The sequence below is a fragment of the Conger conger genome, chromosome 10 (assembly GCF_963514075.1).
Source record: "Conger conger chromosome 10, fConCon1.1, whole genome shotgun sequence".
In the NCBI taxonomy this organism is placed as follows: Eukaryota; Metazoa; Chordata; class Actinopteri; order Anguilliformes; family Congridae; genus Conger; species Conger conger.
In genome coordinates, this window is record NC_083769.1 from 45,952,155 (window position 1) to 45,975,238 (window position 23,084).

At 43.3% G+C, this 23,084-nt stretch overlaps 1 protein-coding gene across 1 annotated transcript; it reads right to left on the minus strand.

Annotated features, from left to right (window-relative positions):
- Positions 1–6,632: 6,632 nt before the first annotated feature.
- On the minus strand, positions 6,633–21,408 carry LOC133139571 (alpha-1,3-galactosyltransferase 2-like). Its single transcript, XM_061259144.1, has 6 exons — positions 21,221–21,408; positions 15,296–15,460; positions 10,546–10,611; positions 8,864–8,953; positions 8,322–8,459; positions 6,633–7,314 (listed from the first exon to the last, which is right to left on the minus strand). The coding sequence occupies exons 1-6, from the start codon at positions 21,406–21,408 to the stop codon at positions 6,633–6,635; spliced, it is 1,329 nt and encodes a 442-aa protein (XP_061115128.1).
- Positions 21,409–23,084: the final 1,676 nt, after the last annotated feature.

Sequence of the window (23,084 nt, forward strand, 5' to 3'; positions counted from 1 at the left end):
ACGTGTGCGCGCACACACACACACAGACGCAGACAGACAGACGGACGTGCGCACACACACACACACACAATCTCACGCACACACACAGACAGACAGACACACAGACACACACACACACAGACACAGACACACACGCAGACAGACACACACACAGACAGACACACACACGCACGCACACACACACAGACACACACGCAGACAGACACACACACACACACACAGACAGACAGACACACACACACACACAAAAGTGAGGACATTTTGTCTGGTCCTCACTTCCCCAAAAGGTCCTCACTTGAAAGGTTCCAGTACTCACGTTGGTCCTCACTACTCGTGCAATACGGACGGACGGACGGACGGACAGACGGACGGACAGACAGACGGACGGACAGACAGACAGACAGACAGACAGACAGACAGACAGACAGACAGACAGACACAGACACAGACACGCAAGCTGACGCTTTTATCCAAAGTGACTTAAAGTTGATTAGACTAAGCAGGGGACAATCCCCCCGGAGCAATGTGGGGCCTTGCTCAGGGGTCCAACAGCTGTGCGCATCTTACCGTGGCTTAGACCACCAACCTTCCGGGTCCCAGGCATGTACCTTAACCGCTATGCTACAGGCTGCCCCTTATAAGCCCATCTCCTACAGAGGACAGCTGACGCCCACACACGCGGTCAGGGGAAACTCACACAGCAGCAACTGAAGGAACCGCGGCCATGCTCGAACCAACTTTACACTGTGACCCGTGTCTGAACTCGTAGTCAGTGAGCTTCTGCCCTAGTCAGCAACGTCTCAATCTGTGTGGGTCCAATCTCAACCGAAAACCACACCAACGATCACACCCAAGTTCCCAGAACAACAACTTCAGATGGCAGATAATGCCCTTCCTGTACTCAAATATCTATGTGTGTGCAACTTGGATCGATAGAAAACCCGCAACGACTGCCTCTACCATGCATTGCGCCGTATGCCTTTGTCCCTCCTCCAAACCCCACAGACAACATAACATATGCCATGCTGCTCTATTACCACAATGCTGTGTGTAGCACAATACACACGCGTAGCAGCAGCATCCTTAATATAATATCATGTTCAGCCGAATGAGTAGGCAGCACAGCATGCTCCAATTAAATGAGTCAAGCTTCGGTGGTCTTTACTTGAAGGGACGACACGGCTATCCCCGCAGAACACAGCAGAGGGCGCTGTGGCACACCATCACAGAGGCAGGAAGTGGAGAGGCATCGTTTGGGATTCAGGCAATGACCCGCACAGAGGGGCCCCAGCACCTCCCCGCCTACCCCCCAAATCACCACCTTCCCCTTTACGACGTTCCTAAATAGTTCCTAAATGCCCGCACGTCATGTAAAATGTGATGAAACAGATTAAGCAAATTGCACAGATTTTTTTCCAAGCCAGGAATCGGTTCCTGAAGGAATTAATACGCGCCTCGGTGCAAAGGAGAGGACAGTTCTGATTCTGATCCCACCCAAGCGACTCAAACGCTGACTCAGGCAGTTTGGGTGTGGCGCAGCATCCAGACCCGTCCGACAGCGAGCAATTCGTATTCGGAATTGCCAATTGCACAATTGTGCTCTCCCATCTTCGCTGTGCCACTCGTACCCCCACCAATTACATTATTGGCATTTGGCAGACGCTCTTATCCAGAGCGATGTACAACAAAGTGCATACCTATAACCAGGGATAAGTTCGCTGAAAGACCCTAGAGGGAAGTACAATTTCAACTGCTACCTGTACAACAAGGATAAGGACAAGGGCCATTTTTTTATTTTTTTTTATTTTTTTTATGAACAAACAAACAAACAGAGCAAAACTATCCAAACACTGCTTACCTAGCCAAATAAAAATACCGATACAGAGTACCAATAAGAGTAATATGTAATATGAGGGAGTAATGTATACTTGACGAGCAGTATCCAACTGCTAAATAAAGGGTACTGGTATGGTTATTGCAACACTAGTCAGGCTGACATGCCAAGAAGGGAGCAGAAACTATAAAGAAATGACTTGTGATTTTTATCGACTGTACTTTTTGATTGTTCTCCTGTTTCATTTGTTGAATTGTAGTGTCCATAAAAACATTGTATTTTTCATAATTAAATGCCCAAATTCTCAAATACAGAATCATTCATTTTCTGAGGTTCGGTGTACAGACACATCTATCAGTCTAAGGTCAAAGATATTTGTGTCATATTCAAGATTTACCATGAAGCAGCTATATCAGAATTAGACAATGATGTTTACATACTTTACATACATATGGTGCCATTACTGAAATTATTTACTGAGTGATTAGACTGTTCATGCTGGAAACCTCAAGTTAATCTGGATCACCATGTAGTTCAGTTCACTGACAATATGAGACTCCATTACAGCAGGCAGTGGTATGTACAGATCAACCTGGCAAGCTGCACCTACCAGAAAACCAACCAGAGAATAATTATGATTAATAACCATTTAAAACCAGATTGAAGAAATTGGAGAAAATAACTACAGTATCAGCTGTAGACTCACTCATGTGTTTCTCACCCAGACAAACCAAGCCCTGACACTGCAGTTTAATTCACAATCATTTTATTTTCCCATTATTCAGTATCATTACATTTCACAGTGTGTCTGGTTTATTACACAAGAACATTTTAAAAGGCAACCATTGCCATAATCACCCGATAACATAAATAACATAAATATCTTTTTTTACATTACATTACAGGCATTTAGTAGACTCTTATTGAGAGCAAAAGGTTCAAAGGTTGACACTCCTATACCAGCCATACTTCTCTATCTCCGAAAAGGAAACGGGTTACTCCATTTTCCAGAGCCGAGAGATAATCACTTTGTCAATTCCACCTACCAGTGGTGGAGATACAGAATAGTAGAGAGGCTCTACAGATTAACACACAAATTTGATTTAATTCACTTACTCATTAAGAGGAAATGTGGCCATAGTGGACACAGAAGCACAGTGCACATCTTCACACAAATACAGTGCTGTGCAAAAGTTTTAGGCAGGTGTGATAAAATGCTGTAAAAGAATAATTCTTTAAAAAATAAAAATAAACTTAAAATTTCTATCAATTAACAAAATGCATAAACAGAAGAAGTAAATGAACATAAGAAAAATCTAAATCAAATCAATATTTGGTGTGACCACCCTTTGCCTTCAAAACTGCATCAATTCTTCTAGGTATACTTGCACACAGTTTTTGAAGGAACTTCGCAGGTAGGTTATTCCAGACATTTTAAGAGAACTAGCCACAGTTCTTCTGTGGATTTAGGCAGCCTCAAATGCTGGTCTCTTCATGTAATCCCAGACAGACTCGATGACGTTGAGATCAGGGCTCTGTGGGGGCCATACCATCACTTCCAGGACTCCTTGTTCTTCTTTATGCTGAAGATAGTTCTTATTGACATTGGCTGTATGTTTGGGGTTGTTGTCCTGCTGCAGAATAAATTTGGGGCCAATCAGATGCCTCCCTGATAGTATTTGCCTGTACTTCTCAGCATTGAGGAGACCATTCATTCTGACCAAATCCCCAACTCCATTTGCAGAAATGCAGCCTCAAACTTGCAAGGAACCTCCACCATGCTTCACTGTTGCCTGCAGACACTCATTCTTGTACCGCTCTCCAGCCCTTCGGTGAACAAACTGCCTTCTACTACAGCCAAATGTTTCACATCGACTCATCAGCCCAGAGAACCTGCTGCTATTTTTCTGCACCCCAGGTCCTGTGTTTTCATACACAGTTCAGTCACTTGGCCTTGTTTCCACGTCGGAGGTATGGCTTTTTGGTCGCAATTCTTCCATGAAGACTACTTCTGACCAGCACAATAGATGTACATGGGCTCCACTGGTTTCTGCCAATTCTGAGCTGATGGCACTAAGAAGGGAAGTAAGCATGATGTGTCTTTCCTCTGCTGCATTAAGTTTCCTTGACCGACCACTGCATCTACGGTCCTCAACGTTGCCCGTTTCTTTGTGCTTCTTCAACAGAGCTTGGACAGCACATCTGGAAACCCTTGTCTGCCTTGCTATGTGTCTTGTTGCTATGTCTTGTTGCTTTGAGGGTCATTGGCTCCTGTTTGGTATAATTGGTTAATCACACACCTGAGTATATGCCTACAAAATCCCTGACTTTGAAGTGTACCTAGAATAATTGATGCTGGTTTGAAGGCAAAGGGTGGTCACACCAAATATTGAATTGATTTAGATTTTTCTTATGTTCCCTCACTTTGCATTTTGTTAATTGATAAAAATAAACCATTAAGATTTCTATTTTTGAAAGCATTCTAACTTTACAGCATTTTTTCGCACCTGCCTAAAATTGCACAGTATTGTACATCACCAAATTATTGATTTATATTCATCAAGAATCAATTTCCATTTCAAGATTGTTGAAGAATTCATTATAATACATTAAATTACATTACAAGAAATCACTGTAGTCCAAACCTAGACACAGCACTGAAAATCCACAGGACAGAACAAAATTCTTCTTAAATAGGGGAGAGGAGGGCATAGTCACACTTTTCACTGTTTTCTAACATTTTTTGGGCGCAAAAGTATCAAAAGAGATTTCACAGCTATAGTTACCTAGGCCGATAAGAATATTACTGTGGATAGTTATAATGTATATTTTGATTATCACATTCAAAGCGACGAGAGCAGGGGCCGATGAGGTATCTACGTTTCTGTATCTATGGCTTTGACCACAAAAAACAGGAGGTTGACCTGAGAAGATTACATTAATGGCATTTGGCAGATGCTCTTGTCCAGAGCGACGTACAGTTGATTAGACTAAATAGGAGCAGAGTTAAGGGCCTTGCTCAAGGGCCCAACGGCTGTGTGGATCTCACTGTGGCTACACCGGGGATCGAACCACCGACCTTGCGGGTCCCAGTCTTAACCACTACGCTACAGGCTGCCGCATTCACATTTTTTGAGGAAGTGACGAGTGTTAGAGGAATGAACAGCGTGACAACTTACCCAGCTCTCCCCTACTCTGTAAGTCGTAATAAATATAAAAACATTTAAATTAGCAATGCAATTAACAATTCCACAAAATACTTTAAGGAAAATCAGAGATTTAAAGCCATTAACTGCGCTTCGAATGGAAAACACCATAGCTGATAAGACATCACAAACTGCAACAAAAGGTGGCCTTGTGTATGTATTCATATAATTAAAATCTTGTTTGTCTCAAACCACAATAAGCCACTGTTTGAAGTTTGAAGAAATCTTGATAGTTACAAGCATAAAGTGGCTGTGGTAGCAACATGAAATGGATGGAATTAGAATTTTATTCCACTCCTGGGTTCAGACACAGACACTGGCATACTAAAATTGATATTGTCAATGATCCAGTCATAATAACCCCATGAAGGGAACTGGGTGTTTAAAGGCAGACCATTTCCAGCCAGATGTTTCCTGTTGAAATACTATATTCTGGTATTTTGGATGTTAAAGCCCTACATTAGGCCTACATTACTTCGCTGTTTACCAATTTATAAAGCATACAAACAGTTTGTTTTTAAATAGATTTTTCTAACGAGTCGTTTAGCTTCGAGGCAGCCGTTGGAATTTACGGACGATGTTAAAATGAACATGGGAAGGACTGGGAAGTTGAACAAAGTAGCCTGGCTAACTTCCAAGTAGGCAAGTGGTTTTTGTTTTTCGCAATCTTTAATTGCGTTGCTAGGGAACTGCACCAGAGCTCATTGCTCATTGTCAAGTCAACGAAAATGTAAATACAGAACGGACCTTTTAACGAAACGATAGCATTCCCCGCAGTGACTTAGCGCTTTGCTATTTCCTGAAGTCACCCCCCAACAACCTCTGCCCACGGAGAAAAGACGGTTTTACGAATTCAATTCAAACATCCGTGACAAATGGCCGGAAATGTATAGCAAATGGGCTTTAACATTGAAAATACCGGCATGTTTCAAGGAAGGAAAACCGTTTACATATGGCGACACGTTGATTGACATTCATTAAATCCTTCCTGATGGAAAGGCACTATCACAGCCCTGCTATGGACCATAAGATGGTGGTGGAGTGGTTGCATAAGCGCGTTCCCATAGAAAGGTTAAGCTTTTTTTTGGAAGTCAGTGGCAGTGATCAGTTACAGATTCATACCATACAGTAATCCCATGGAAGCAATACCAACAGAGGCTGTAAATGTTGATTATGAAGAATCAGTCATTTTCTATGTCCATGGAGGATATTACTGTGTTGATTGCAGTTATGTACAGTTTTTGCAAGTTTTACAGTTTTGTGCTGATAACTGAAATCCTTTTTTTTAATTGGGGCAAAATATTGTGATCTTTGAGTTACAGGATAAGGTTCAGTGTCCTGAGTGGTTTTGATATATTGAGCTTCAAAGATTCCAAAGTGAATCGGCTCCAAGCAGATACATTTTTGCATTTTTTCACACTTTTAAAACTGTTTTTTTGTGTGTAAAACTTCACACATATTTAGTACCCTCGTAAACAACATAATCGTGCCAAAAATAAGTTAATACTGCATGTTGTAAATGTGCAATTGTTTTGTGATATATCGTGCATATAAAGGTTTTATTTTTGTTTTATTTTTGGTCCATGGTACCTCTAGGTCCTGAGTTCGCTGTGGTGTTTCTCAGCCCAGAGCAGCCGCTTGACGTGTATCTCTCGGCTGGGCCCGTTGAGGGGGTTCCAGCCGTACTCTGGCGAGAGCACTCTGCTGGGCTTGTTGAGCCAGAAGTACTTGTTGAGGTGGCTCTCGTCGTGCCACAGAGCCTCCACCCCGTTCCTCTTGTCCGTCATTATGCCCCGGTGACAGCTCTCGGTCAGGTTCGCCACGGACTCCCACGTGCCCCCGAACACGGCCGCGTGGTAGTACAGGTCCCCAGTCTCCATGCAGGCCGTGGAGTTGGGGTTGCGGTCGTAGGTGTACCTTACCTTGGGGGTGTTGTAGAAGGAGGAGTGCTGCAGGGCAACCGACTCCCCGAGTGCCTCCGAGCCGAAGCGACCGGCGAAGACCATGTCCACGTCCAGGCAGAAGACGTACCGGTGGCCGTGACGGATGCGTCTCTTGATGGTGTCCGCGAGGGTCTTCATGCGCATCATGGAGATGTCCTCCCAGCGCTCGTGCCTCTTGACCTTGATGATCTTCAGGGCCCGGCCAGCCTTCAGCTGGAGCCCCGGCACATTCTCTGGGGCGTCGGTGAACACGTAGTACGTCACCGGTAAACCCTCCATGAAGTGGAGTTCCGCTGAGGACAGCAGATCTATCAGGTACGCTTCCTGATATCTGTTAAAAAGGCACACAGAAATACACAGCAGAGTGTTACGTATGCAGTGTCGGAGGTTCCTCATTTCTCTTAGAATAGTTACCCGCCATCTTCTGACACACTGAAAAACCCATCCATTTAAACTGCAACCTGGGCCCATAAGACAACCCCATCCCTCTCCCCCCAACATTATCAAACATTAATATTATGAGCAGCCTATTAGGCGCCGGTACATAACTAGGACTGGGATGGTTGGTGGTTCAATACCCAGTCAAGACCTTAGAATTACAATGTCCAACTGACATTTTTGACACAAATTTTTTGTCATAAATATGTTGTTTATAGGGCATATATGTGTGAGGTTTTACACAAAAGAGCTTTTTAAAGGTATGAAAAAATGCTCGATTTAATAGGCATCTGCTTGTAGCCCATTCACTTTGGAATCTTTGAAGCTCCATATCTCAAAACCACTCAGAATACAGATAGAAGCTTGTACTTCTAAGGTCAAGCAGTGTAGCCATGAACCCTGACTTGTCCCCTGCTTAGTCTAATCAACTGTACGTCACTTTGGATGAAAGCGTCAGCTAAATAGCAAATTATTTATATTATCAAACTCTTTCCAACAACTTTTGTTGAATCATCTCATTGATCCCTCACATATTTCAGTCCTCCATCAGTTGATGTTTCTTATTTTGATTCAGGATCAAGCCAGTAAAATAATTCAATTAATTGCAGCAAACAGCTCTGTTAATCATTCAATTCCCACTGAATTTGGTGCATATGATGAATTAAAGCAAGCTGTGCTGCGTTGTGTTAAACAAATCAGCAATAATTTAAAATGTCCGCCAAGAACTTGTACTGCCACCACCTCCGCTATAGATTTAAGAAAGCGCAAACAAGCTTGTGTTCTGCTCTGAATGGTGTGATATCATGGGCTCCGTCAGGGGAAGACACTAGATTCAGCTCCACGGGTGGACTTGCGGACAGCAGACAGGAGAGGCCCGAACGTGTCACAAACAGCGCTAACCTCCCGACGGCGAACACAGTCAGTGCCACAGAGGTGCCCATTTTTTGGTGATACTTGTCGTAGGTGTCAGGATCAAACATCCCGTCCCACAAAATGGGAGCTCCCCAGTCCGTCGATGTCATCACATCGGTTCGGGAGCTGAGAAGAGGGACAAAATAGGGGGGGAAAAAAGGGTAATATTGACAAGGCATCATTCTGTAACCTGGATATTATTTCATCACAAACGTCTGAGCTTGTCTGTGTGGTCACAAGGTTATATATATGAAGATAACATTGCCCACACCTCACTCCAAGGTGACCCTATGTTTTGTTTAAATTGGCAGCGTATTTGGTACGCTGGGTCTTTCCGTTTCCGCACTAAAGAAACTGAATGATCCAGACGATGGCACCGATGTTTTCTACCTGTCTGAATAAAGCAAAGAATACCACCTTACCTGTTCCCTGTAAAGGAACTGCTCAGGATCACCGATTAATAAATAACAAACATCATTACGTTCAACAAATAACGGCTGAACACACACAGTACTGTTCATGTGACTCACCTGAGATCCAGGGAGGTGTCTACATGGTCTCCAGGTTCTGGCTTTGCAGCAGGAGGAAGCTGATATTTCCTCAGAGGGCTTTCAGAAAACCTGAACATTACAACAGACACGTTTGCTTCATCAAATTTCAAACTTCAAAACATAAGGCACATCTTATAGTTTTCCCTGATGAATCGTGACTTTTTCCTGCAACATTTTATGTTTGTAATTAGTTACACGTAAGTTCTTTCCCCTTTAAGACACAACTAAAAGGCTGCCTGGTAAAGGATAGGAAATCAGTATTGTTTCAGAGGAACAAACAGGAAGACACACTTAAGAGGCAGGTCTGCAAGGCTCTGTAGGAGATGCACCTTGAAAGATAAGCTGAAACAGTTTGCCGAGCACTAGCTTCCACGATTATGACGTATACGACAGTGAAAATACAGAAGCACTAAAATGTTATCTTACTTTTTAAACATATACTTTAAGATGCGTTCATATGGTTAAGAAGAATTGACCAAATTCAGGAAAAAGTGAATTTTGATTTCAGCTTGTCTTTAAGACCAAAAAACGAATTATTCCTCATACAAAAATAAATTGCCTTTCAAAAACAAAGTGCAAACTGCTTTACACGAGTGTACAACTGCTGCTACGTGGTAATGTCCAGCAGTACTGGTGTATGTAGCTGCAATATGCTAACCTAAGAGATTCAATGAAACAATAAAATGTAAGCGCCATCTCAGAATGACCCTGTCATCGTGGGAGGTTATTCCCGTGGTGACCGCTAGAGGGCCTGGGATCATTGTTATCACCTGTTCCTCATTTGCATTAGGGGAATGACCTCCCAGCTGAGTATTTAAAGCCATTTTGTATGAGCCTCAGTGCTTTTGTGTTACTGTTCGCTCTAACACCAAGCCGGTAAATACACACGGTAGACTTGAGGTTTGAGTCAGGTACTGTGCAGGTGTGTGTTCACTTAACCAAACTTACCAACAGTTATTCTAAAAGGTAGGAAGGCGTTTGGTGTGGTTTTATTTTCATTTTTTTATTTTGGGTTCGTGTGAGCCGGCGGTAGAGGGACGTTGTCCCCGGTAAATGTATTTTGGTTTGTGTTTATTCCTGAGCTGCGCCTCATGGTTTTTGTTTAGCCTACGCTGTTTTTGGCTAGGTTGTATTTTTATTTCATTGCCCCTGATTGGGCACTCTCTGTGCTCGTTATTCAGCACAGTTACTGGTCGGTACACTTGACCTGTTTTCTAAGGGTTGTTTTATTTTCTTCAGCCATTTTGGGCTCCTTTTCTGTTTCCCTATTAAGAATCGCCTTCGGGTTTGTTTTTGTTTCTCCCCCGTTACGGGAGTTATTCTCATTGTTTTGTCCCACTTATCCCTGTACTCCGCCCCTGGGATCAAGGAGGGGTTTTATTCAGTCGCACTTGTTCCTCCGCTCAAACCCCACCCTGATAGACCCGAGATATGCAATGCTGTCCATTGACTTTGTGAGAGATGTTTCGAGAATCACATTACAGCAACAGAATGAAACAGGAACAAAAATAAATAAAATGGATACAGTACACTTAAAAATTTACAAATAAATAAATTAGTGAAAGTGTGCACATTGTCACTCTATTCTGTAATGTGACATTTTGATTCTTTAGCTCAGGCTGTTTCTGTTTATTCTTGCATGGTGAAGGAGACATTCCTACCTCACAAACACGATGAACGGTAACAGAACACCAAACAATATGCTGAGTCCCAAACAGTTTTTCAGTCTGAAAAAGAAGAAAGATTTAATCAAAGGATTGTGAGGCATTATATTGCATTACGTACATTCACAATAGTAGCCAATATTACTTGTACTGTGTTATTGTGTCATACTACTGCCATTATGGAGTAAATATGTAAAAATAATTGTAGAGGCCATAACACGGCTATGAACAATTGTAAACATAATTTATATTGATTACAGTTCATATTGACTATACAGTTCGTTTTGATTAAACAGTTAATTTGATATTAAAATTGTTAAGATGATTGAAGCGAAATAATTGGTAAATTCATGCAATAGTTCGTAGATTATTTAGTAAATGCATTATTTTCCTGTATACATTAGCGTTTGTAATTGAGTACTGCAGCTTTAAGAAAGGGAACTAGGAAATTTCCGGGTGTTTTATCACGTGAGGCACATGTTCTTAGGTTGCTAGTGAGAGCGGTAAGATTAAAAGAATCTGTGGAAGCAAACGGTTTGCTTACCGCAGTCGCGGTCACATTCTATTATTTGTTCTTGTAATTCAGTGGATTATTACATTTTTGTTGCCTTGGAACTTCAATAAAAGGATTATGTTCATTTTTTACAACGGACTCTGAAGTGGATTAATGGAACGAATTGAACGAGTAAACCACATTGCAATTTCCGTGGACTATTTTTAACCTCTACAATAATCATTTTGCTTGTGAAATCAGTGTCATATGAAAAGCAACAATGTTGCCTGTGCAAAACAATTAAAAGTATGCATGAATTTATAAATAATGCCAAGCAGGACCAGGACTGCAAATCTACAACCAGCAGGTAGAAATATGCATTCCTGTCAAATCAGAATATCAAATCAGGTTTTTAAAACAACAAAACATTCAGAAACAAAATGATATTTTTCAACTTCAACCATATACTTGTGAAAAGAAACTGTTCAAACCCAAAAGAGGAAAAAAGAAAAGTGCGACAGAAATAAAGAAATAAATGTTTATTTAAACACAAACGGTGGTGCATTGAGCATCATTATTGATTTGAAAATAATGAGAAAAATATTTTGATGTTTCTTTCTGCACAGTGGTTTGCTTTGGCTAAATGTTAGATGTATAAATATGAAATCTTCAAATTAAAGTGTAAAATCACAGTCTGTATGATTTAAAAGTACAATTTTTTGACCAAACACACCGAGAATGGTACGAGCAGTTCCAAAATAAATGAAATATGGTTTCCAGAATTATAATTTTTTAAATTGCAGCAATACAATTCGGGTATTATTTTGAATTTTTCTTGTTAATCTTATTTAGAGGGTAAATTCCAAGACTGGTGAATAATCACGGTTGTCATTCATATAGCACCTTTATCCAAAGCACTGTACAATTGATGCTTCTCATTCACCCATTCATACACACACACACACACACACACACACACACACCAACGGCGATTGGCTGCCATGCAAGGCGCCGACCAGCTCGTCAGGAGCATTTGGGGGTTAGGTGTCTTGCTCAAGGACACTTTGACACAGCCCGGGCGGGGGATCGAACCGGCAACCCTCCGACTGCCAGACGACTGCTCTTACTGCCTGAGCCATGTCACCCCCATACTTACATAATTCCCCAATAATTCAATATGTACGTATTCAGTGCCTACTACATCATTCTGAAATAAAGCTTGTATGCTGAGATAATTTCATTTAAATTGTGCACAAAAGCATATCCAAGCAATCTGGGCTATTTGAGGCTACATCCCGAAAGAGCATCACAACCCCAGTGGGAATAGCATCTGTAACTATAGCAAATTCCTCCAGGTGAACTGGGGTATTAAACATCCATAAGAATTCAGAAATTCTAAAAAGCTGGTTCACCAACATTATGCTGTTCGAGAAACATTTTCCATAAGACAGTCATTTTTTATAAAAAATGTCCCTGTTATTCCATATACAGAGCAGTATTTAGACAGTGGTACAATTGCTATCCTATTGCCTCTGTACTCCAGCAGGTTGGATTCAAAATGAAACGGTGAATATGAGGTTAAAAAGACCACTGTCACCTGTAATTTGAGGATATTTACATCCATATTGGGTGATCCGTGAAGGAATCACATCCATTTTTATACATAGTCCCTCCATTTTAGCGGACCAAAGTAATTGGACAGTTGGCCGTTTCTTATTAGTCGAGTGTATTCGCTTCTTTGGTGCAGGCATAAAAACGTAAATAATTCCTACACGGTTCACCCAATAGCAAAAGCTTCTTTTTTTTTGTTCCCTCGCTCCAAGTAGACAATGTGTGACCACTGAAAACTGGATGTGATCGCAGAATCATGTACAGTCGCCTTAGAGAAATTCTACCAAGGTCGCCTGTTGAAGACGTTTCACTCACCTCATTGTACTGACCTTCGAGATGAAGTTCATTTGAGGCTGCGAAGATAAAAAACAGAAATACTTAATCAGATATATGATAATTTGGGAAACAGAAGGTAAAATATCACGCGAACTGATATAAATAAAGCATCCTACAACAGTCATTACCACAAATCCACAAGTTGTAGTAGACACGTGTTTTCAATCTCTGACTCCTTGAGTCCGGAACCTTCTGGTTCTGGGCTGTGAAAAAAGAGAGACGTAGTTCGGGAAGCAAAGGGGGGGGGGAGGGGGGGGAGGGGACACCTTTGTCACACGCAAATTCTGCCACATCTTAAAGCGGAAATGACCTAATACGTCCTGTCCTTGTCTGCCAGTCGAGATGACTAATGTTCTTGGTCATCATAGCTGCGTGCTTTTGGTATTTATAGATTTGATGCTTTTCACTTACTGAGGAACTGGTAAATCTTGGAACTAAACTATAAATGTATCACGTTTGAAAAATGGTTGTGTAGTGGTTAAGGTACATCACTAGGACCCGCAAGGTCGGCCTTTCGATTCCCAGTGTAGCCACAATAAGATCCGCACAGCCGTTGGACCCTTGAGCAAGGTCCTTAACCCTGCATTGCTCCAGGGGGGATTGTCTCCTGCTTAGCCTAATCAACTAGATAAGAGCGTCTGCCAAATGCCAATAATGTAATGTAATGAAAAACAAACAAAAAATAAAAATAACGCCCGCTTTATATTGTAGGGTCAGTGAATAGACTGACCCCACAGAACCCACATTTGTTGAAAGCATGTTTGTTCCATCTCATTTTTATTCTCTCACCCTAGTGTCGCATCGTCTGTATTCTTTCTCACGCAAGCGTCGACCAGAATTTAAACGTGCCACTTATTATATGCGCATGTATCTGATACGTCAGAAGTTAAATAAAGTGGGATATGCGTAGCATACAAATATAGTTGTGCTAAATGTCGTTTACACTTGTAAATAAAACCAGCCAAGATTGAGCATCGCAAAGGTGAGGAACTGTCAGCAAAGGAAATAATGCAGGAATCAGTTATCACCGTCAGTCAATCCTGTGTGGCATGTTCAGGCAATTTAAATATGAACGTTTTATCTGAAGGGGTTCTGTGTAAAGTATTGCCGAAGATTGTTCCACAACAACGGGGGCTTATTGCAAATCACCAGGGCCCAGTAGGGTATTTCAAAACTGTTAATCTCGAGATTAAAATCTCATTAAGATCTCTTCAGATCAGAATTAACCAGATTTTGGAATAGTGTTTTTGCTATCCCAGATAAAATTGATGTTCTAGGTTCTGTCTCCGTTTTTCAAATAATTTTCAGACAGAATCATTCTGATCGAGACAGCACAAGATCCGATTTACAGAATCCAGACAAGCATTATTTGGATACAGCGCGCCACCTTCTGTTGGTCAAAATAATGCAACGTTTCATTAAGACAAACAGGCATGAGTTTGTATATTATTCATATTCACCTATTTGAATCATCAATACAAAAGACAAAGGCAAAAAAGTCAGTCTAATTTCAGAATTCAATGTAATAAATGCATTTTATTCTGGTATAGCATGTTCTGAGGAACTGTGAAAATCTTTTTTTTGCAGCAATTTTAGAACTGATAATATACTTTCAAATAAAATACCCCAATGCATTTACTCATTTGTAAGGCTTGCAGTTTTCTTTAGACAACTTTTTTTGTGGGGTTCTTCTGGAAAATACTTTATTAATATTTATTTATTTATAATACCATTTTGGCCATTTAGAATCGATACCGTTTTATAGAAGGATTTGTGTTCATAATAATGTGCAAGGATTGGATCCAATTCAACATCAACCTTGAATCCATCCTGAGTCCACCCTTTAAGTGGGATCAAGACGAGCATGATTTTCCATATCAAAACTATCCTAATCTCCTCCTTCAAATTTTGAAACACCCCAAAACAATATTTGATCTCGATTCTAGGTAGGATTTAATCCCAATTTTTATTGTCAGGATCACATATTCAAGTTTTGAAATACCCAGTTTTGGAATTTAACCCAGTTTTGGAATTTAATCCCATCTGATTATTGAAATCAAATTTTTGAATACTGGCCCACGCGGGGTATTTCACAAAAAGGGTTACCTGGGTACAGGTAAAACCCGGAACATGGCTTTTGACTTCAGTCCCGTGTTCCAGATTTGGGAGGGCTCAAGGTTTTACTCAGTTATTCAGGCCAATTCTGCTTCATGAGACAGGGCCCCAGTTGTATGAAACCACACATTTACATACACGGACTGCACCCCGAACCACTCTGCTGTACACTACGCGCTGGAACTGCCGCACTGTCCGCCCTCAGCGTCCTCGCTGTTCCTCCAATGGGGAGTGAGCTTGTGCTGGCTCCGGTCCTGGTCCGCCCGTTGCTTTTCCGCCGCGTGGAAGACCGTTTCCTCCGCCCTCGTCAGGGTGAGTGTAGTCCCACTGCGTCTTTCCTCCACCAAGTCGTGCGGTCTTTGCCACGGCACCAGTCCGGCGCCACACCGCGCAGCTCCACCGGAATCGCCCAGCGCTGGTCACACTTACGCACAGTATCGCCCGTGTAGCGTCCCCGATTTCCCGGGGCGGTCAGCCAGCTAACCACCGCCAATGCGGGAGACAGTCTAAACAAAAAAAAAAAGAAACCAAAACAGGGAAAAGGAAAGAAAAAGAAACCCAAACACAACGAACTGAAATATAATCGACCAGTTAAAATTCCGTTCGCGGAATCCAACATTCAACCCCGGCATCTCTCTCGCGTCTGCCCCTTACCTGCTTCTTTTAAACCTGACTCCATTAGTCAAACAGGAAACAGCTGCGTCACGCCCCCAAACCCGACAGCGTGGATCCATTTGCGCACCGAGCCTCACCCAACTCAAATCCAGCCCAGCCACCAGGGTCCTGACATATACATGCCAAGGTTCCATCCCTACACCCTGTAGTTCAACCCAGTATAATTCCCAATATATTTCTTCTGTCAAACAATGCAGGCATGTGCCACTGAAGCCGGGAGACACATTTCCTGTCCGATTCTAGTCATTCAGAGCGATGGTAATATTGTTAGACGTGACAATTTTGGATCCAGGTTTTTACAAACTTCACCGTACACACTGCACCTTATAGCATAGGAAAGGTTAGCAAATTTGGTGAAGAGGCGTTTCACACGGTTGCAACAGTGAAGAAGCAGGAAGACGCATTAGACATTACATTACATTACATTATTGGCATTTGGCAGACGCACTTATCCAGAGCGACGTACAGTTGAATAGACTACGCAGGAGACAATCCTCCCCTGGAGCAATGCAGGGTTAAGGGCCTTGCTCAAGGGCCCAACGGCTGTGCGGATCTTATTGTGGCTACACCGGGATTAGAACCACTGACCTTGTGTGTCCCAGTCATTTGCCTTAACCACTACGCTACAGGCCGCATTAGCGTTAAATCATCAGCTTTCAAAGAATCTTTTCAAGTCATAATTAACTTTTTTTTTTTTTTTACGTAGTACAAAGGAAGGACATTTAAACAAATGTGGTAATTCCATAAACTTCTGTATGGTGCCAACATCATGTCACGAAACACCTAACTGGTTGGTAATGTTATATGACATTAAAGCTACAAAGTAGTATAATAATTGTTATTTTTTCAACTTAAGGTTGTTGCTGAACTACTTTTGATTTATGTGCCTCTTTGGAGCAAGTTCTCCACTCCTTATGTATCCTAACTGTCTTTCAAAATATTCTCACAGTTCAATAGGACAGGACACTTATGACTCACGGTTCAGCAGCCACTGGGAAAGAGGCACAATTTATTCTTTTTAAGGAGTTTTGTAACTATATGCATTGTACATATCTGGATACATATATCCTAGGTTACATTGTACTACATTATATTTTTCTCCCACAATCCCTCCCTTTGTCATATAAATGATAACATTTTCAGAGAGAGAAAAAAAAAAAAAAAAAAAAACATTGGTCTGCTTTGCTCATCCGCTCTTGGCTCCTGCGTCGTCGTAGGGTGTGTGGGGCAGTTGCTGGAACACCTCTCGTGATTGTCTTACACATTCTCATCCACATCTCAGAGACTTTTAACCAACCCCTCTAACACTTTGACTTAAAAAAAACAAAAACATTCCAGTGTTTTAAGGAAACAAGAAATAATACAATTCAGTGCAAAAATGTCATACTTAAGTGTCGTCTTCAGCGTTGTGTTAGTGGAAATTAGTACAGATACTGATACATAGAATAGCATAAGATAAACCTACTGATACATAAGATAAACATACACTAACTAGGGAAAATATTCTATATAATTCCCCGCTTTGCAGCTTCTAAGCCGCACACACAGCAAGCTTATCCAACAGTAATGTGCCTGTTTCGTGCCTCACTACATCGTTAGCCACCTCATTTCAGACAGGTGCACATCCGCAGTGTCGCTAACAACAAAACAAAATAAAAATAACAAAACAACACAACCCGGGGTGATCTTTTGGGGCTAGGGCATCATCTTACTCTTACACTACTGTTGGATGCAACCAATAGTCCCAAAAGCCACTCCTTTGATCCTGAACCAAAAGTGTCAAAAACCTCTTGAATTCACTTTTGTATTCTCTTTACTGATGGATGAGGAAAAAAGGCACCCTGGTCCGCACAGACTAAACAGTGTTCATGCTTTGTATTCTTCCCCGTCCCGGCTCCACACATCCAGTTGTTCCCCTCTCACTGGATTCAGCTCCCAGGCATCAGCCAACTGGAGCCCCTCGTTTGTACAGCCTGTAGTGACTGGCGTGTATCCAGGAAGTGCGCTCAGCTAACCGTGGTTCGCATCACCTCTTCCTCTGGAAGTCCTTCACCACCACCCAGTCTCCTGGTTTCAGCTGGTGTCCAGGTTCACCCAGTCTCCTGGTCTCAGCTGGTGTCCAGGTTCACCCAGTCTCCTGGTCTCAGCTGGTGTCCAGGTTCACCCAGTCTCCTGGTTTCAGCTGGTGTCCAGGTTCACCCAGTCTCCTGGTCTCAGCTGGTGTCCAGGTTCACCCAGTCTCCTGGTCTCAGCTGGTGTCCAGGTTCATCTCGTGTGGCTGGTTGTGCTGCTTTTACCTGCTTTGAGACAAATCGCAGCCTTATTCAATTCCACACAATAGTGTACCATTTGATCATCCGCTAGGGCAAGATCTGTCCCAGTGTTCGGGGGACCCACAGAGGTTCTCATGGGTCTTCCCGTGATGATCTCGTGGGGCGACAATCCTGTCGTCTTACTTATCGCTGACCTTATGGACAACATGACTATGGGCAGAGCTGTTATCCAATCTAGCCCTGTCTCCGCCATTGTTTTTGTCAACTTGTTTTCGACCTCTCCATTTGCTCTTTCCACTGCTCCTGCACTGGCCGGGTGATAAGCGCAGTGGAACCGCATGTCAATGGAGAAAAGTTCGGTCAATGCTTTCATCAAATTGTTGTAGAAATGTGAATCTCGATCCGAGGACATTCGTTTCGGTAATTCCCCACCTGGGAATGATTTCCCTAATAAGTGCTTTTGCCACCGTTGTTGCATCTGCATGTCTGCAAGGAAACACTTCAATCCATTTTGAAAACATATCAATGATCACAAAACAATACTTTTGGCCTCTGCAAGGGGTTAGTTCAATGAAATCCATCATTAAGTACTCAAACGGCTCTTGTGCTGGTGGTTGAGCGCCTGGTTCCGTTTTTACTGCTACTCCGGCGTTGTGTGTTGCACACACGATGCATCTGGAACAAAAATTTTGTGAGTGACTTTTGAATGCACATGCGCTGAGGTCCCAATATTGTTCCATTTCTGCCACCATCCCTCCTTTTGACACATGGGTCTTTCCATGTGTCAATTTCAGGTAGTATGGAACCAAACATTGGGGTAGAAAAGGTTTACCTGAGGCTTTCCCCACCAACAGACCATCGACCTTTGACCCTTTGTTTTTCCATTTTGCCTTCTCTGTGGCGGTAGCCATTTCCTGACTCTCTTGTATTGTAAGCTGTGGGTCTTTTTGTTCATTCAACATTTGGAGGGTCGTTTTCACAGGGGCATGTGCTGCTGCCTTAGCAGCCGCATCAGCTGCTGAATTTCCTCTAGCCACGGGTGTGTTGTCCCCAGTGTGTGCGGTGCATTTGGAAACAGATCTGGGCAGCATGATGGCATCTAGAAGATTTCTGACCAGGGGTCCATTCTGAATGGGTTTTCCCGCACTGGTGAGAAATCCAAATTGTATCAAAATCATGTATCACTCCAAATGCATATCAGCTGTCTGTGTAAATTGTTACAACTTTACCTTTTGCCAAATGACACGCTCGGGTAAGGGCGAACAATTCTGCAGCTTGGGCAGAAAGGTGACCTGGTAGACTCTTGTACTGTATGTTCGGTTACTATTGCATATGCAATCCTGTGCAATCATGTGCAATCCACATGATTTTTACCGGTTGTGGGATCCTTTGAGGCGGATCCGTCTATGAAAAATTCAATATCCGTATATGGTATGGGTTCTGTTTTTAGGTCTGGTCTGGGGGTGAGGATTTCCTCAAAAACGGCAACACAGTCATGTGGTTCTCCGTCTGCTTCTGTGGGAAGAAGAGTAGCGGGATTTAAAACAGTGCATCGTTTCACAACAACATTAGGTAGGGTTGTTAATACATGTTGATAGTGGAGCATGCGCGAAGCTGAAAGGTGAGCGGTTTTCTGTTTCAGCAGTATTTCTGCCACAGCATGCGGAACAAGGACAGTGAGCTGTCGATAAGCCACTAAAGCACAGGCGGCTTCTACAGCCACAGCAGCCGCTGCAACTGCTCGCATGCAGGTGGGAAGTCCCCGGATTACTGAGTCCAGTCTCGTTGAGTAATACCCGACAGGTCATTGTTTACCTCCATGCTCAAAGAGCAGGACAGCGGACATATATCCGCCCTTCTCTTGTACCATCAGAGTAGTCTTTGTCCATATTTGGTGTTCCTAATGTAGGGGCTAGTTGTAATTGCCCTTTTAGATCTAAAAATGCGGCTTCTGCCGCCTCAGTCCATTCTAAGGGGTCATGTGACCCTAACTTTTTACCATGTATTATATCCTGCGAAAGTTGTGTTCTTTGCGCATAATCCATGATCCAGTATCTGCAGTATCCTGTCATGCCTAAAAAAGACATCATCTGAGTTTTAGTCTGTGGTTTGGGTACTTTGAGAATCGCTTCAATTCTCTCTAAGCCCAACGAACGGCCGTCTTTAGAAATGTCATGACCTAGACATCGCACTGTTTCTTGTACCAATTGTAATTTTATTCACAGTTTCTGCTAGGAATGTGAGAAGCGCCACGTGCAATCTTGTTTTGTTTCTGAACAGACCAATAAATCATCAACATGTTGCACCAATTTGCTTCATTGGGGAAAAGTGAATCCTTCCCAACATTCACTTAGTGCGGCAGAGTAAACAGCAGAGCTTTCAACGTAGCCCTGTGGCATTCGAGTCCACGTATATTGTTTCCCTTGAAATGTAAATGCAAACCATGGTTGCGATTCCTGAGCTACAGGAATACTGAAAAATGCTGGATCGATCACAGTAAACCAGCATGCTTCACCCGGGATCTGGGACATAATAGTAGCGGGGTTAAGCACCACAGGGGCTCTAGGAATTATGGCCGAATTTACTGCCCTCAAATCTTGTACAAATTGCCAAGTTCCATCAGGCTTTCGTACTGGCAGTATAGGCGTAGAACATGGGGAACCTGTACATGGCACAATAATTCCTCCTTTTAATAGTTCTTCAAACACTGGCGTAATACCCTCCTCGGCCTCTGGTCGAAGAGGATATTGCCGTTTGCATGGCCTGTAAGATGACTTTGGGGAGACTTCCAGCGGTTTGGCACCTGCCAATAATCCCGCTGATGCTGTAGAGTTGTTCTGGGACCTGTGCCAGGAGTGTTTACCTTTTACCTAACAGTTGGCAGCAGCTCAGTGAAAATAGATCAGAACGGCCCCCCGCAGTCACGGTATGTATGCCTCTTCCAGACATTGCTGGCTGCGCCCCTTTCCATGCATTCTTACTTATTACCGACCCCAGAATCGACCATAAAGGTCATGTCTTTCCCATTTACTTTTAATGTCCAATATGGTAAATCTCCTGGTTTGCATTTTATCAGCATTAATATGGACTCACCCGTCTGCCGCATGCCCCATCCACCTTTCCCCCCACCCATTCAGTCATGTTCGTCGAACTGATCAGGATGATTCACTGTGCCCCGGCCCCGTGGGGCGCATTGCCATTCTTGCCCGCCTCTTTCACCCAGTCTTTGGTCTCCTCCGCCCTGTCCTTTGTATTTCCTGGGACAGTCTCGTGCCCAATGTCCTTCTTCTCCGCAGACATGACAAGGGCCGTTTCTGTCACCGCTTCTTCCAGCCCCTCTTCCTCTCTCCCTTCCATGTCCTCTGCCTCTTCCTCTCCCCCTTCCACGTCCTCTGCCTCTTCCTCTCCCCCTTCCACGTCCTCTGCCTCTTCCTCTCCCCCTTCCACGTCCTCTGCCTCTTCCTCTAGCTGGCTGCTGACTCTTCAGCTGTTTGAGTTGGAGGTCAGTTACTTGTACCATTTGCATCTGCTGTTTTTCTTTGTTGTCTTTTCTTTATTCCTTTCTCCTTCTGGAATGTCTTTTAATCCATAGTGGAGTTCCCATGCCTCTGCGGTGTGTGAGGCACAGACAGGGGCTCTGTCTGCTGCAGTTCCCATGGCAGGGAACTGACAGTGTGGTATTGCACACGGGTAGTTTTTCCGTGGCTGATACTGTAATCCCGATCTGGTGTGGTCCGTGGAGGATTCGGTGTCTGGTTGGTCCCACAGGGTGATCCTGGGGCTGGTGGAGGGTGTCATCATTGGTGGCTGAGGGGTCCCTCTTCCAGGAGTCTGTAGGCGTGGTGGCGATGGCAGAGTCGGGGCTGGAGCAGGCGGTGTCGTCGGGGTGTTGGGGACCAGGGCTGGCTGGTGCGGTGGAGGTGCATGGGGAGGTGGACGGGGCACCGGGCAGTCCAGGTCCGTGTCAACCTCGGAATGTTTTAACACGGTTAGTGAGGGATATAAACAGGGTGTGCTTTTCCCACTCGCCCCAGCTGAGTTTCCCCCTTTTTTTCCATTATTTCTTTGTTGTCTCGCCTGCCTTTCACGTGCCTCTCGTTCCCATAACTCAAATCCCCTTAATTCCTTTTTTTTTTACAAAAATTTTCTAAGTACAACTTTCCATATTCTTTCTAACATCCTCTAACCTCTGTGTTGAAAATGTGCCATTTAAAGGAAACCCATGTTCTTGCCAAATTTTTAAACCTTCCACGGCTGGTGGTCCGTGTTGGTTCCACATTATTCTTAGGGGTCCTGTAAATTGATTACAGCCCACATTTAGCTCCTTCCCGCAACTATTCCCCATTTTAACAATTACAGAAAGGTACCAACCTGACATGAGTCTTTAAGGCCTTACGAGATCTCCGGTCCCGGACCGGTGCGTTCGCCAACGCATAGGCATGCCCTACACCCGGTGTAGTGTCGAGGACCCGGCCCCAGGCCCCCCTGATGAGAGATTGACGGGGGATGGGTTAGAAAGGAATGCATTGTTAACCCCTCGCACACGCCATCAAGGTGGTAGTAAGAACGCCCGTAAGAAGAAAAATATGTGGTTCACAGATAATGAGCAGCCATACTTGTCAGTAGAGGAGTCTGAAGTCGGGGGACTTAGATTTAGGGTTTTAAGGAGCAAGGTTAAAGTTCTGACTGAGAATACCCCAACCCTACAGGGGAGGGGCACAATGCCTGGCTAAAGAAAAAAATAAGGAAAACGGAAGGGATGTCAATACCGAAAGAATATTAAGAGGCTTCAAGGGCCTTCCTGATTATAGCACAAATAATTTATCGGATAGATTCAAAGGACTGACTATAGAAGAGTTGGTGGATGATTTACACTCAGCTATTGGCTGGATGTCCTTTGTAGATCCCTTAAGGCGCCGCGGAGAGGGGCACCTGAAGAGTGTGTTGAGATGGTGGAGGGCACTAACTTCTGGCTTGTATGAAGTCAAAGTTTGGAGAGAGTCCAAGGAGAGATTATGACAGGGAGACAAATA